This window comes from Pleurodeles waltl, chromosome 7 (assembly GCF_031143425.1).
Source record: "Pleurodeles waltl isolate 20211129_DDA chromosome 7, aPleWal1.hap1.20221129, whole genome shotgun sequence".
Taxonomy (NCBI): Eukaryota; Metazoa; Chordata; class Amphibia; order Caudata; family Salamandridae; genus Pleurodeles; species Pleurodeles waltl.
Window position 1 is genome coordinate 613,473,175 of NC_090446.1, and position 15,672 is coordinate 613,488,846.

The following is a 15,672-nucleotide window of genomic DNA, read 5'->3' on the forward strand; positions in this document are numbered from 1 at the left end:
TGATCTAAGATCAACAGCTTGTTTCACCTAGTCCACCAATCGTACAGTGGCAGTGAGTGATTGTAATCTACCCTGGTCATATTTAAAATGCTGAGCTGTCTGTTGAAGACTCTGGTGTCTAGTGATGAACCACTGATCACCCTGATTTTCAGTGCTCATGTCATTGTTGCAGGGTGACCGTTTTCCATGGACTACGTTTTTGAACTTTTCATACCACTTACCTTGAGTATTGTATCCTCGTATGTGGAATGTATGTTATATACATTTCTGTAGTTAGTCTAGAGTTTGATCAGTCTTTTCTTGCTCCTCTTCCAGGTCGATGCTCCCTGTGTCACAGACGGCTGTAGGGCCAGCCATCAGCCTGGATCTGGATGTGGACGATGTGGAGATGGAGAATTACGAGGTACGCCCGTCCCTACACTCGCCCCTCACTCGCTCACAGTGGTTTCGCAGTAGTTCCAGACAGGTATTTTTTTCTTGGGTAACCAGAGAATCCTAGCGTCTGGGGGTACTGGGGTCCTGGGTATCACAGGCGCCATTAAAGGGCAAGTGGCACAACTGGGCATACCTGTACTGCCTGTAATTATCTTGATTGCAAGGCTTGTGCTTGAAAAAAATAGAATATTTGCAAAAAAAAAGTATGCATGGTCTGGATGAAAATATTTATTTTTGCTTGCAAGTTGTCTTGTTAATTTTTCTGCACTCCCCACACTGTGGTTTTGCATGGTTACATGCTTACATTCATCAGCATTGCTGAGAGGATCCTGAACAGTAGGAAAAAATCCTCGGTCTACATCTGTGTGCAGTTGTTTTCTTTGTGCCTTTTTCTAACTGAAAAATTGCAGCCTAGATAGCAAATGGAGAAACCATTCGTCAGAGCCCTGTTTTTTTAATTATCCGGTCTGCGTCCAGATTTCTTTTTCCCTAGTAATTTACGACTCCAGTACAGCTGCAGTGCCAGCTAGGTTATTTGTCAGTGATCAGTTTGGCAAATTATATTTGGGCTCCCTGAAGTGAGTACCCATACTGGTAACATCCGTTATTTGTTCTTATTGTGTGTAGCACACTTTGCAACCTGGAGCCTCCCATTTGACTTAAGTGTTGAGTCTTTCTGAGGAAAATGTAATCCACCTAATTCAAAATGTCCCCACCTACATCTTTGCGCATAAAGTGCTGTACTGAATGTAAAATGTAAAATGCAAATGCCCATTTCTGACTGGCAGTTATCCTGTATGTGGCGTGTGGGGTTGACCATGAGACAGGCCGTTGTAATCTTAGAAGGTCTTTTTGCAACATAAAACTGTTGGTACATTAGAGGTAAAGAGCTTTATAATTACCCACAGGAGGGTTCAAAAATTGCCTACCGCTTCTCTCAGATGTTCAATGAGAATGAATGTTGAGCTGCTACAATCACCTATAAGGCAGCATTCCATGCCATTGAAAATCTGATTTTGAACAGCAAATCACAAGTGGGGAAACCATTTTGAAGTTCTGAAGCCAGATATTTTCAAAGTGTGACATTTCACAGGTGGGCTTCTTTCTTTTCTATGCAGTTCAGAAGTGTTTTCTTAATATTCTTTCGAATTCCCTCAAAGGAGTTCACTGGAGGATACTTTCATTCTGAACTAAACATTTACTGCCTAATATGTGGCATAGTGAATCAAAAGATAAAGTAGCATGGAGTTCACACCTTTCTGATGCTGACAGGCTGTGCAGGACATATGTGGGGTCTAGAGCTGTTAGCACCCAGCCTTTTTAATAAAGGTAAATTGTTTATCTCAACAGAACAAGTTAGCCCCCTCTTGAAGTTTTAGATCCTTAATCTATTTCTTTGGAGATTACTTTTATTCCCTCCATGCTGCGATAACAGATCGGGTTCTGGCCCCAGGGCAACCTTCCACTAAGTCTTTGTATTTAGGAAGAGGGAGATTTTTACTGGATGGTTTGCCATGAAAGATATTAAACATAACTAAGAGACATGTGATCTTGCCATTTACCCCATCTTTAATGGGAAATGTTAAAGTTAACAACTCTTGTGGTTATTCATGAGTTATTTGTGCCTTTCTGCATATACCGCGATCAAGCTCTCTTTTATCTTGCAGTAGTATCCAGGTTTTGTAAGTTACTTCTACATTTGTGATGTGTAAGGAAATGCCTCCTTGGCATGGTTGCCCCCTGACTTTTTGCCTTTGCTGATGCTATGTTTACAATTGAAAGTGTGCTGAGGCCTGCTAACCAGGCCCCAGCACCAGTGTTCTTTCCCTAACCTGTACTTTTGTATCCACAATTGGCAGACCCTGGCATCCAGATAAGTCCCTTGTAACTGGTACTTCTAGTACCAAGGGCCCTGATGCCAAGGAAGGTCTCTAAGGGCTGCAGCATGTATTATGCCACCCTGGAGACCTCTCACTCAGCACAGACACACTGCTTGCCAGCTTGTGTGTGCTAGTGAGGACAAAACGAGTAAGTCGACATGGCACTCCCCTCAGGGTGCCATGCCAGCCTCTCCCTGCCTATGCAGTATAGGTAAGACACCCCTCTAGCAGGCCTTACAGCCCTAAGGCAGGGTGCACTATACCATAGGTGAGGGTACCAGTGCATGAGCATGGTACCCCTACAGTGTCTAAACAAAACCTTAGACATTGTAAGTGCAGGGTAGCCATAAGAGTATATGGTCTGGGAGTCTGTCAAACACGAACTCCACAGCACCATAATGGCTACACTGAAAACTGGGAAGTTTGGTATCAAACTTCTCAGCACAATAAATGCACACTGATGCCAGTGTACATTTTATTGTAAAATACACCACAGAGGGCACCTTAGAGGCGCCCCCTGAAACTTAACCGACTATCTGTGTAGGCTGACTAGTTTTAGCAGCCTGCCACAAACCGAGACATGTTGCTGGCCCCATGGGGAGAGTGCCTTTGTCACTCTGAGGCCAGTAACAAAGCCTGCACTGGGTGGAGATGCTAACACCTCCCCCAGGCAGGAATTGTCACACCTGGCGGTGAGCCTCAAAGGCTCACCTCCTTTGTGCCAACCCAGCAGGACACTCCAGCTAGTGGAGTTGCCCGCCCCCTCCGGCCAGGCCCCACTTTTTGGCGGCAAGGCCGGAGAAGATAATGAGAAAAACAAGGAGGAGTCACTGACCAGTCAGGACAGCCCCTAAGGTGTCCTGAGCTGAGGTGACTCTAACTTTTAGAAATCCTCCATCTTGCAGATGGAGGATTCCCCCAATAGGGTTAGGATTGTGACCCCCTCCCCTTGGGAGGAGGCACAAAGAGGGTGTACCCACCCTCAGGGCTAGTAGCCATTTGCTACTAACCCCCCAGACCTAAACACGCCCTTAAATTTAGTATTTAAGGGCTACCCTGAACCCTAGAAAATCAGATTCCTGCAACTACAAGAAGAAGGACTGCCCAGCTGAAAACCCCTGCAGCGGAAGACCAGAAGACGACAACTGCCTTGGCTCCAGAAACTCACCTGCCTGTCTCCTGCCTTCCAAAGATCCTGCTCCAGCGACGCCTTCCAAAGGGACCAGCGACCTCGACATCCTCTGAGGACTGCCCCTGCTTCAAAAAGACAAGAAACTCCCGAGGACAGCGGACCTGCTCCAAGAAAAGCTGCAACTTTGTTTCCAGCAGCTTTAAAGAACCCTGCAAGCTCCCCGCAAGAAGCGTGAGACTTGCAACACTGCACCCGGCGACCCCGACTCGGCTGGTGGCGATCCAACACCTCAGGAGGGACCCCAGGACTACTCTAAGACTGTGAGTACAAAAACCTGTCCCCCCTGAGCCCCCACAGCGCCGCCTGCAGAGGGAATCCCGAGGCTTCCCCTGACCGCGACTCTTTGAATCCTAAGTCCCGACACCTGGGAGAGACCCTGCACCCGCAGCCCCCAGGACCTGAAGGACCGGACTTTCACTGGAGGAGTGACCCCCAGGAGTCCCTCTCCCTTGACCAAGTGGAGGTTTCCCCGAGGAACCCCCCCCTTGCCTGCCTGCAGCGCTGAAGAGATCCCTAGATCTCCCATTGACTTCCATTACAAACCCGACGCTTGTTTCTACACTGCACCCGGCCGCCCCCGCGCTGCTGAGGGTGAAATTTCTGTGTGGGCTTGTGTCCCCCCCGGTGCCCTACAAAACCCCCCCTGGTCTGCCCTCCGAAGACGCGGGTACCTACCTGCAAGCAGACCGGAACCGGGGCACCCCCTTCTCTCCATTCTAGCCTATGTGTTTTGGGCACCACTTTGAACTCTGCACCTGACCGGCCCTGAGCTGCTGGTGTGGTGACTTTGGGGTTGCTCTGAACCCCCAACGGTGGGCTACCTTGGACCAAGAACTAAGCCCTGTAAGTGTCTTACTTACCTGGTAAAACTAACAAATACTTACCTCCCCTAGGAACTGTGAAAATTGCACTAAGTGTCCACTTTTAAAATAGCTATTTGTGAATAACTTGAAAAGTATACATGCAATTTTTATGATTTAAAGTTCCTAAAGTACTTACCTGCAATACCTTTCAAATAAGCTATTACATGTAGAATTTGAACCTGTGGTTCTTAAAATAAACTAAGAAAAGATATTTTTCTATATAAAAACCTATTGGCTGGATTTGTCTCTGAGTGTGTGTACCTCAGTTATTGTCTATGTGTATGTACAACAAATGCTTAACACTACTCCTTGGATAAGCCTACTGCTCGACCACACTACCACAAAATAGAGCATTAGGATTATCTATTTTTACCACTATTTTACCTCTAAGGGGAACCCTTGGACTCTGTGCATGCTATTCCTTACTTTGAAATAGCACATACAGAGCCAACTTCCTACATGATGCCTCTCTGGAACCATGTCCTGGTACACCAGTTCCTTTGGGAATGTCTTTTGAAGAAATGCCTTCTTGTTCATTGTAACTCTCGACTATTAAAACTGGCCTTTTCATTGGTTTTCAATAAATTGGACAGCTGAGGCCGAGTTCAGCGAAACCACAGCAATTTAGTTTATATCCAGTCTAGGTGATTATAAGGAGCATGCTTTCTGAGAGCAGTTTCTGGGTTCCATCTTGCACAAAAGGATACTTTTTTTCATGTTACTATCCTGTGCATCTATCAAATGAGGCAGTACTGTTTCATCCACTGGCCTTTAACAAGTTTTCTGCTACTTTTTTGAGAGAATGAACGAGGACTGATTTGAAGATTGGCAGGTTTTAGTTGATCTGTTTGAAAGTTCTCCTGATTGCCTCTCAATTATAGAACGATTCCAATAGAAAGGATGGGATGAGTTCAAACATCTGCCTTACTGGTGGGAAAGGCAGGCTGTGTTTTTTTCCAGCTTCTGTGGTCTAGGTTAGGTCTACCTCCTCAGGCTACGCTCTGTAAAGAATCTGGGAATTATGCTACTTGCCTTTTTTAAGCACATCCTCTCATGGTGCTAAAACAAGTAGTGATGCTTACAAGTTTATGCCGCTGTTCAGCCATATATTTAAGCATATTTCAGCATTCAACTGACAGACCTCGGACTGTTCAAAATCATACCATCTGAACCATTTTTGATTTTCAAAGCTATGATACCCTTACAGAATGTTCTGATTCACTAGGGTGACTTCAGGTTAAATAAACAAATCCAGTTTAGTGTTTTATGCATTGAATTGAAAGCTATTCATGGGCTGTCTCCACATTACCTGATCGTGTTTTTTAAGGTTTAGCAACATGAAAGAGCTTTGTATTCTGCAGATCCTAAGTTAGGTATCCCAAAAAAGACAAAGACCATGTTTGAGGTCGAACCGATAAGGCAGTGAATTCAGTAAGGATCCTTTATTTGAAGAAATGTGTATTCATTATTGTAGGAAGTTGGCTCTTTATGTACTATTTCAAAGTAAGAAATAGCATGCACAGAGTCCAAGGGTTCCCCTTAGAGGTAAGATCGTGGCAAAAAGAGATAATTCTAATGCTCTATTTTGTGGTAGTGTGGTCGAGCAGTAGGCTTATCAGAGGGTAGTGTTAAGCATTTGTTGTACATACAAACAGGCAATAAATGAGGAACACACACTCAAAGACAATTCTAGGCCAATAGGTTTTTGTATAGAAAAATATCTTTTCTTAGTTTATTTTAAGAACCACAGGTTCAAATTTTACATGTAATACTTTGCATGAAAGGTATTGCAGGTAAGTACTTTAGGAACTTTGAATAATCACAATAGCATATATACTTTTCAAATAAAACACATATAGCTATTTTAAAACTAGACACTTAGTGCAATTTTCACAGTTCCTAGGGGAGGTAAGTAATTGTTAGTTCTTGCAGGTAAGTAAACCACCTACGGGGTTCAAGTTTGGGTCCAAGGTAGCCCACTGTTGGGGGTTCAGAGCAACCCCAAAGTTACCACACCAGCAGCTCAGGGCCGGTCAGGTGCAGAGTTCAAAGTGGTGCCCAAAACACATAGGCTTCAATGGAGAAGGGGGTGCCCCGGTTCGTCTGCCAGCAGGTAAGTACCCGCGTCTTCGGAGGGCAGACCAGGGGGGTTTTGTAGGGCACCGGGGGGGACACAAGTTAGCACAGAAAGTACACCCTCAGCAGCACGGGGGCGGCGGGGTGCAGTGTGCAAACACGCGTCGGGTTTGTAATAGGAATCAATGGGAGACCAAGGAGTCTCTTCAGCGATGCAGGCAGGCAAGGGGGGGGGGCTCCTCGGGGTAGCCACCACCTGGGCAAGGGAGAGGGCCTCCTGGGGGTCACTCCTGCACTGGAGTTCCGATCCTTCAGGTCCTGGGGGCTGCGGGTGCAGAGTCTTTTCCAGGCGTCGGGATCTGAGTCAGGCAGTCGCGGTCAGAGGGAGCAGGCGTCGCTGTGGGGGCTCAGGGGGGACAACTTTGGTTACTCACAGTCTCTGAGTCGCCAGAGGGTCCTCCCTAAAGTGTTGTTTCTCCACCAGTCGAGTCGGGGTCGCCGGGTGCAGGGTTGCAAGTCTCACGCTTCTGGCGGGAAACGCTGTTGCCTTTAAGTTGCTCCTTTGGAAACAAAGTTGCAGTCTTGGGTGAACAGGGCCGCTGTTCTCGGGAGTTTCTTGGTCCTTTTAGAGCAGGGCAGTCCTCTGAGTATTCAGAGGTCGCTGGTCCTGGGGAAAGCGTCGCTGGAGCAGTTTTCTTCCGAAGGGGGGAGACAGACCGGTAGAGCTGGGGCCAAGGCAGTTGGTGTCTCCGTCTTCTCTGCAGGGTTTTTCAGCTCAGCAGTCCTCTTCTTCTTAGGTTGCAGGAATCTAGTTTCCTAGGTTCTGGGGAGCCCCTAAATACTGAATTTAAGGGCGTGTTTAGGTCTGGGGGGTTAGTAGCCAATGGCTACTAGCCCTGAGGGTGGGTACACCCTCTTTGCGCCTCCTCCCAAGGGGATGGGGTCACATTCCTATCCCTATTGGGGGAGGATTTCTAAAAGTTAGTCACCTCAGCTCAGGAAACCTTAGGGGCTGTCCTGACTGGCCAGTGACTCCTCCTTGTTATTCTCATTATTTCCTCCGGCCTTGCTGCCAAAAGTGGGGCCGTGGCCGGAGGGGGCGGGCAACTCCACTAGCTGGAGTGCCCTGTGGTGCTGGAACAAAGGGGGTGAGCCTTTGAGGCTCACCGCCAGGTGTTACAGCTCCTGCCTGGGGGAGGTGATAGCATCTCCACCCAGTGCAGGCTTTGTTACTAGCCACAGAGTGACAAAGGCACTCTCCCCATGTGGCCAGCAACATGTCTCGAGTGTGGCAGGCTGCTAAAACCAGTCAGCCTACACGGGTAGTTGGTTAAGGTTTCAGGGGGCACCTCTAAGGTGCCCTCTGGGGTGTATTTTACAATAAAATGTACACTGGCATCAGTGTGCATTTATTTTGCTGAGAAGTTTGATACCAAACTTCCCAGTTTTCAGTGTAGCCATTATGGTGCTGTGGAGTTCGTGTTTGACAAACTCCCAGACCATATACACTTATGGCTACCCTGCACTTACAATGTCTAAGGTTTTGCTTAGACACTGTAGGGGCACAGTGCTCATGCACTGGTGCCCTCACCTATGATATAGTGCACCCTGCCTTAGGGCTGTAAGGCCTGCTAGAGGGGTGACTTATCTATACTGCATAGGCAGTGTGAGGTTGGCATGGCACCCTGAGGGGAGTGCCATGTCGACTTACTCGTTTTTTCCTCACCAGCACACACAAGCTGGCAAGCAGTGTGTCTGTGCTGAGTGAGGGGTCCCCAGGGTGGCATAAGATATGCTGCAGCCTTTAGAGACCTTCCCTGGCATCAGGGCCCTTGGTACCAGGGGTACCAGTTACAAGGGGCTTACCTGGATGCCAGGGTGTGCCAATTGTGAAAACAAAAGTACAGGTTAGGGAAAGAACACTGGTGCTGGGGCCTGGTTAGCAGGCCTCAGCACACTTTCAATTCAAAACATCGCATCAGCAAAGGCAAAAAGTCAGGGGGTACCCATTCCAAGGAGGCATTTCCTTACACTTGCTCTAGGTACTGGGGTACGATTTACTAGAAACCTATAGCAGTGCTGAAGGGCCTTGTCACTTGCGGATCGAGTGACCAGATGTCTTGTTGTGTGGGAGGAACACTGGCACTGGGGACCTGGTTAACAGGAACCCAATGCACTTCAGTCAAAGTTCTATCTAAAATACAAGCAAAAGGTGGGGTGGGGTGCTGCGACCAAAACCCAGCTCCCTACAGTAGTCATAAATGGTCTCTAAAATGCTAACTATTTTCAAAGGACCCACTGTGGGTCATAGTGTTGACTCGGTATCTCTAAAACAATGTGTGTTATTCTGCTTAGTGTTTTCTTAACTCCAGAAAGTATTGCATCATAAGTAGTCATCGCAAGGTGTCTTGATACAGAACGCCAAATCAGTTGGCTCCCACCCCTACCCCAATTTGTTTTTATCAATCATTACACTAATATTACAAACACAACCAAAGTGTTTCTTAATATACACCGCCCAGTACAATATTTTATACTGTCTCATTAACCCTAAGCTAGAAAGCAGGTGTCTGACATTAAGGTTGTCCAAGTACCTCACAATCCCAGCATGCAGCACAGTGACAGATGACAACCCAATTGACCTTTTCATATTTTTGTATACCTAATTATTTTCATTGAGGAGTGTTTTTGAGGTTTTTAGACCTGTGAGTTTTTTTTTTTTATTTATTTTTTATTTTACTTCTGCTTCTTTCTGAAATTTTCTGTGCTATTTTTTTCCTTCTCACATTCACAGTTTTAAAAATAGTTCTTTGCATATGAAGAGGACTTATAATGTTTTCACCAGCAAGGCAGAGTATACTAAGCCTTTCACTTTGACAAAAAAACTATTTTTAATAAATTATTAGATGAAATTTGTTTTCTTCTCTATTCAATGTTTGTCTCGATTTAAATGATACTAACAATTTTCGTTTATCAACATTTTGCCAAAGTTCCAACTCCCTTCTAAATCAGAATGAAGTGTAGTATTTTTCTAGTGTACTTTACAAAAAGGAGGACTAAAATTATTCACCTGCTAGAACTACTACGGAGCATTTATGTCAAAGGAAGTAAGACAAAATGACTAAAAGTAGATGAACATGTAGAATATGTCCATTCTGAAAAATTAGTTACAGGTAAGCAGTGCTTAATTTGTGCTTGTTGTTTACGGTGCTGAGCACCAGCACTTATGTTTGAGGGCCGGGGCTTATTCTTCTGCCTCAAGCGTTTGCTGCAATCAAAAGACACATATGGGAAAGATGGAGGAATGGAAAAACGAAAAAGCAACACAAAGGGCGAAAGTAGAAAGCTGCATGAGTGAGCTGAAGGCGCAGGGAGTGAGAGCAGCTTTCCATGGATTGATGAGCCCCCCCCCCCCCCCCCAGTATTCCGTGTTTTCACAGTTCATTGCAGCAGCCGCATGCTTAAAAACTGTAAACTTTGCACTTGTATAGCGCACTACTCACCCGTTAGGGTCTCAAGGCGCTGTACTCATACCGCTATGGAACCCCTCCTGGCTTTTCCCTGTGAGGTGCCCACTCCTGGGCACCCCCAGGGTGAAGCCAGGCATCCAAGCGCTGTTGGGGCCGTTGTGGAGATTAAGCAAGCTATTGCCCAGAGTTGCAGAGTGGGACCCATTAATTAGATTAGGCACCGAGGCGAGAATTATCTGGTCCAAGGGAATTGAGACCAAGACCTGCCGAAGTGGGACTTGAACCCTAGTCTTGAGCCAGATCTCTGCTTCAGGGTCTGCCGCTCTAACCATTGTGCCACACTTCTCCACTTAAGAGGAGGGCTTTGAGCACCGGCTCATTTTAATTTACAAATTAAGCACTGCAGGTAAGTAACCTTCATCTTTCTGCCCTTGGTGTGATTAGACACTACAACATACTGTGCCAGTGACCCTTTCTGCAAGATTCCTCCTTAGGCTGGTACTCCTAGTCTTGCTCTGCTTCCGAAATGTACAAATCATTAACAAAGGTTCCTCTTCAGTGTTGCTGCACAACAATCCCTGCAGTTTGATGGCCTTTTTTGCTAGCATGATACATACTCTTGTCCATGAGAGATAGAGAGATAGATGTGTGGCCAAACTGTGGTTTGCGGTGAGTGATGCCTTGTATGATGGCGTCTTTTACTGAGTGCCATGTATTTGATCCACAGAAACAGTTTGTGGCTATTTAAGACCATTAATGCTGCCTTTTTTCTCTCCCTTCTTTTCTCTCATTGGTCGTTCCCCCTCGCTTTGTATGTCCTCCCAACCCGTTCTAGGCATTATTGAATTTAGCTGAGCGTCTCGGAGAAGCCAAACCTCGTGGCCTCACTAAATCCGACATAGAGCAGCTTCCTTCCTATCGCTTCAACCCTGAAAGCCACCAGTCAGAGCAGACTCTGTAAGTATTGATGCAAAGTAGTGTTCATGATGCTAGTTGTGAAGATACAGTGGATGCAGGATATGAGGTGGGCTTCTTTGACAGTTATGCTCCCAGCCAGGCTTGTCAATAGAATGTTCTAGAGGATATATATATATATATATATATATATATATATATATATATATATATGTTCGATGGCATGTGTAGCTGCAGATACACATGCTGTGCATTATCCTGCCATCTAGTGTTGGGCTCGGAGTGTTACAAGTTGTTTTTCTTCGAAGAAGTCTTTTCGAGTCACAGGACCGAGTGGCTCCTCCCTTTCGGCTCCATTGCGCATGGGCGTCGACTCCATCTTAGATTGTTTTCTTTCCGCCATCGGGTTCGGACGTGTTCCTCTTCGCTCCGTAATTCGAATCGGGGAAACTTAGAAAATCAACGAAATTCGTCGGTATTGTTTGCGTTCGGGACCGGTTTAGTATCATCACATCGGCACCGACAACAAGACGGCCCTTCGGGGCTTCCGCACTTAATCGAGGCCTGGTCGGCCCGACCACACCCGTCGACAAAGAACTAATGGACCGGACCCCTTTCCATTTCTGTCCGAAGTGCCACGCCAAGTGTCCTTACACAGAACAGCATCGGGTCTGTAACCTGTGTTTATCGCCCGAACACAGAGAAGATACTTGCGAGGCCTGCAGAGCGTTTCGATCCAAGAAGCCCTTAAGAGATCGACGCGCAAGACGGTTACAGATGGCGTTGAAACAGTCGCAGCATCTCGACACCGAGGAAGAAGAGATGCGGATATCCATCCAAGGTTCGGACTCGGATGAATCCGATGGGGATCGACCACCGACGGTGGCACAAAAGGTGAGTACACCTGCCCCGTCCCACACCCAAGGTCAGGTCAAGAAACAAAAGGCCTCGGGGACGCCACTGCCGGAAGGCCCTGGCTCAACCCACAGAAAGGACAGTGACCAAGTAACATCGGCACCGAAAAAGGCCAAATCAGTGCCGAAGACTTCGACTCCGGTCAAGAAACCGGCACCGAAAAGAGTCTGCATCGAATAATCGAATCGAGTAAACCTCGAAAAAGCCACTCGGAGCCGAAACCAACAATCTCCATCGGGGTTTCAATACTGAAAAACACGGCTTCGGAGCTGAAAAAGGCGTCCTACACAGAAGAGCAGGGGCTCTCTCTACAGCTCAAAGAAAAGCACAGATTTGAGCAGGAACTGGATCTAGAAGAGTATGATCAAACTCAGCAAAGGCTAGAAATCCAGAAACACACAGGGAAGATACAAACTATCCCTCCGCTCAAGTCCAAAGAAAACTGACTTTTCACGAGACTGAGATGCAACCAAAGGCCAAAGTGGTTAGACAAAGATCACCACCACCACCACAGTTCTCACCACAAACGTCCCCACTTCAATCTCCACAGTTGTCACCAGTGGGTACACCAATGGCACAGTCACCCACACATACTGGGATGACTCAAGACAATGCGGACCCCTGGGATCTATACGACCCACCAGGACAATAGTCCAGAGTGTTATCCGACAAAACCTTTGCCACCAGAGGACAGTACATCCTACACGCAGGTACTGGCTAGAGCAGCAACATTTCACAATGTAACAATGCACTCCGAATCAGTGGAAGATGACTTCCTGTTTAACACTCTGGTATCCACTCATGCATCGGATCAAAGCCTGCCAATGTTACTGGGCATGCTTAAACATGCACAACAGGTTTTCCAAGAACCAGTGAAAGGGAGAGCAATCACGCCAAGGGTCGAGAAAAAATATAAACCGCCCCCGTCAGACCCTGTGTTTATTACACAACAGCTCCCTCCGGACTCAGTGGTTGTGGGGGCTGCAAGAAAACGGGCTAACTCGCAGTCATCAGGGGTTGCGCCACCCCCTGATAAGGAAAGTCGTAAATTTGACGCGGCTGGGAAAAGAGTGGCATCGCAGGCAGCCAATCAGTGGCGAATCGCCAACTCACAAGCCCTCCTTGCCCGATACGACCGAGCACATTGGGACGAGATGCAAGACATCATCCAGCACCTCCCTAAAGAGCATCAAAAATGTGCCCAACAAGTGGTTGAAGAGGGACAGGCCATATCAAATAACCAGATCCGCTCTGCAATAGACTCATCTGATACAGCCGCACAAACTGTAAATACAGCAGTAACAATTAGGAGGCATGCATGGCTGCGAAGTTCTGGGTTTAAACCAGAGATACAGCAAGCGGTATTGAATATGCCGTTTAATCAACAGCAACTACTCGGCCCAGAAGTGGATACCACAATAGAAAAAATGAAGAAGGACACGGCCAAAGCCATGGGCGCGCTCTACTCCTCTCAATACAGGGGAACATTTAGGAAACCACAATTTAGGGGAGGGTTTAGACAGCAACCATCAGAACCATCTACCTCCCAAACAAAACCCACTTACCAATCTCAGTACCAGAGAGGGGGGTTTTGTGGTTCCTACAGAGGACAGTTCCCAAGAGGAAGAGGGAAATTCCAGCCTGCCAAGCAGACCCCTAGTAGCAAGCAGTGACTTCAATGTCACACTTCCCCAACACACATCACCGGGGGGGGGGGATTAACGAAATACCACCACAGTTGGACACACATTACCACAGACACGTGGGTTCTATCAATTATCCAACATGGTTACTGCATAGAGTTCACAAGATTCCCTCCAGATGTTCCCCCAAGAACGCACAGAATGTCAATACAACACTTAGACCTATTACAAATAGAAGTCCAAGCACTACTAGCAAAAGAAGCCATAGAACTGGTACCTTATCACCAGAGAGGAACAGGGGTTTACTCCCTGTATTTCCTCATCCCAAAGAAAGACAAAACGTTAAGGCCTATTTTAGATCTCAGAACACTGAATCTCTTCATCAAATCAGATCATTTCCACATGGTAACACTACAGGATGTAGTCCCTTTACTAAAACAAGGGGAATACATGACAACACTGGATCTAAAGGATGCGTATTTTCACATACCCATCCATCCATCTCACAGGAAATACCTCAGGTTTGTAATACAAGGCAAACATTACCAATTCAAAGTGTTGCCATTCGGAATAACAACGGCCCCCAGAGTATTTACAAAATGCCTAGCCGTAGTAGCAGCTCATATAAGGAGAAATCACATGCACGTATTCCTGTATCTAGACGATTGGCTAATAAAAGCCAACAATCAACAACAATGTCAAAATCACACGCAATATGTAATAGATACTCTGCACAAACTAGGGCTTTCTATAAATTACCAAAAATCACATTTACAACCATCCCAAATATAACAATACTTGGGAGCAACACTCAACACGCAAAGAGCAGTTGCCACTCCAAGTCCACAAAGAGTCCAGTCGTTTCAAAATATAAAATCAATCATGCAATCAAACCAACAATACACGGTCAGGTTTGTGATGAAACTACTAGGCATGATGTCCTCATGCATAGCTATTGTCCCAAATGCAAGACTACACATGCAGCCCTTACAACAGTGTCTAGCAAAACAATGGACGCAGGCACAGGGTCAACTCCAAGATCTAGTGTTGATAGACCGCCAAACACACTCTTCGCTTCAATGGTGGATCCCTGTAAATTTAAACAAAGGGCGGCCTTTTCAAGACCCAGTACCTCACGCCATTATCACAACAGACGCCTCCATGATTGGGTGGGGAGCACACCTCAGCAATCACAGCATACAAGGTCAATGGGACAATCCGCAAAAACAACTTCACATAAATCATTTAGAACTTCTAGCAGTCTTTCTAGCACTAAAAGCCTTTCAGCCCCTTATAGCCCACAAACACATCCTTGTCAAGACAGACAATATGACAACAATGTATTATTTAAACAAACAAGGGGGGACGCACTCGTCACAATTGTGTATCCTAGCGCACAAAATTTGGCACTGGGCAATTCACAACAACATTCGCCTGATAGCACAATATATACCAGGCATTCACAATCGGCTAGCCGACAATCTCAGTCGAGATCACCAACAGTCTCACGAATGTGAAATACATCCCCAAATTCTAAAAGATCACTTCTACCACTGGGGGACACCAAACATAGATCTATTTGCAACAAAAGAAAACGCAAAATGCCAAAACTTCGCGTCCAGATACCCACAACCTCAGTCCAATGGCAATGCTCTATGGATCAGCTGGTCAGGGATATTTGCTTACACTTTTCCCCCTCTCCCGCTCATTCCTTTTCTGGTCAACAAAATGAGTCAAAACAAACTCAAACTAATTCTCATAGCACCAACGTGGGCTCGCCAACCGTGGTACACCACACTGTTGGACTTCTCGGTAGTACCACACATCAAACTACCAAACAGACCAGATCTGTTAACGCAACACAAACAGATCAGACACCCGAATCCAGCATCGCTCAACCTAGCAATCTGGCTCCTGAAATCTTAGAATTCGGATATCTAAACCTCTCAAAAGACTGTATGGAGGTCATTAAACAAGCAAGAAAACCCACAACAAGGCATTGTTATGCTAATAAATGGAAAAGGTTTGTTTTCTACTGCCAGGCTAATCAAATTACGCCACTATACGCCTCCATACAAAACATTGTAAGTTATTTACTACACTTACAAAAAGCAAATCTTGCTTTTTCTTCCATTAAAATCCATCTCACTGCGATATCTGCTTATTTGCAGATTACACATACAAAATCGCTTTTTAGAATCCCATTTATCAAAGCCTTTATGGAGGGTCTAAAAAGAATCGTACCCCCAAGAACACCACCAGTACCTTCGTGGAATCTTAATA

The 15,672-nt window shown here is 46.2% G+C and overlaps 1 protein-coding gene across 5 annotated transcripts in view; it reads left to right on the forward strand.

Annotated features, from left to right (window-relative positions):
• Positions 1 to 15,672, forward strand: part of RNF44 (ring finger protein 44) — a 186,633-nt gene that overhangs the window by 152,193 nt on the left and 18,768 nt on the right. For 4 of the 5 annotated variants that reach the window (XM_069244567.1, XM_069244571.1, XM_069244572.1 and 1 more), the window contains 2 exons: positions 316 to 466; positions 10,752 to 10,873. In XM_069244567.1, coding sequence (XP_069100668.1) covers positions 316 to 466; positions 10,752 to 10,873 — 273 coding nt within the window. The remainder of the gene's footprint in view (positions 1 to 315; positions 467 to 10,751; positions 10,874 to 15,672) is intronic. The other variant, XM_069244570.1, reaches the window with a different exon arrangement.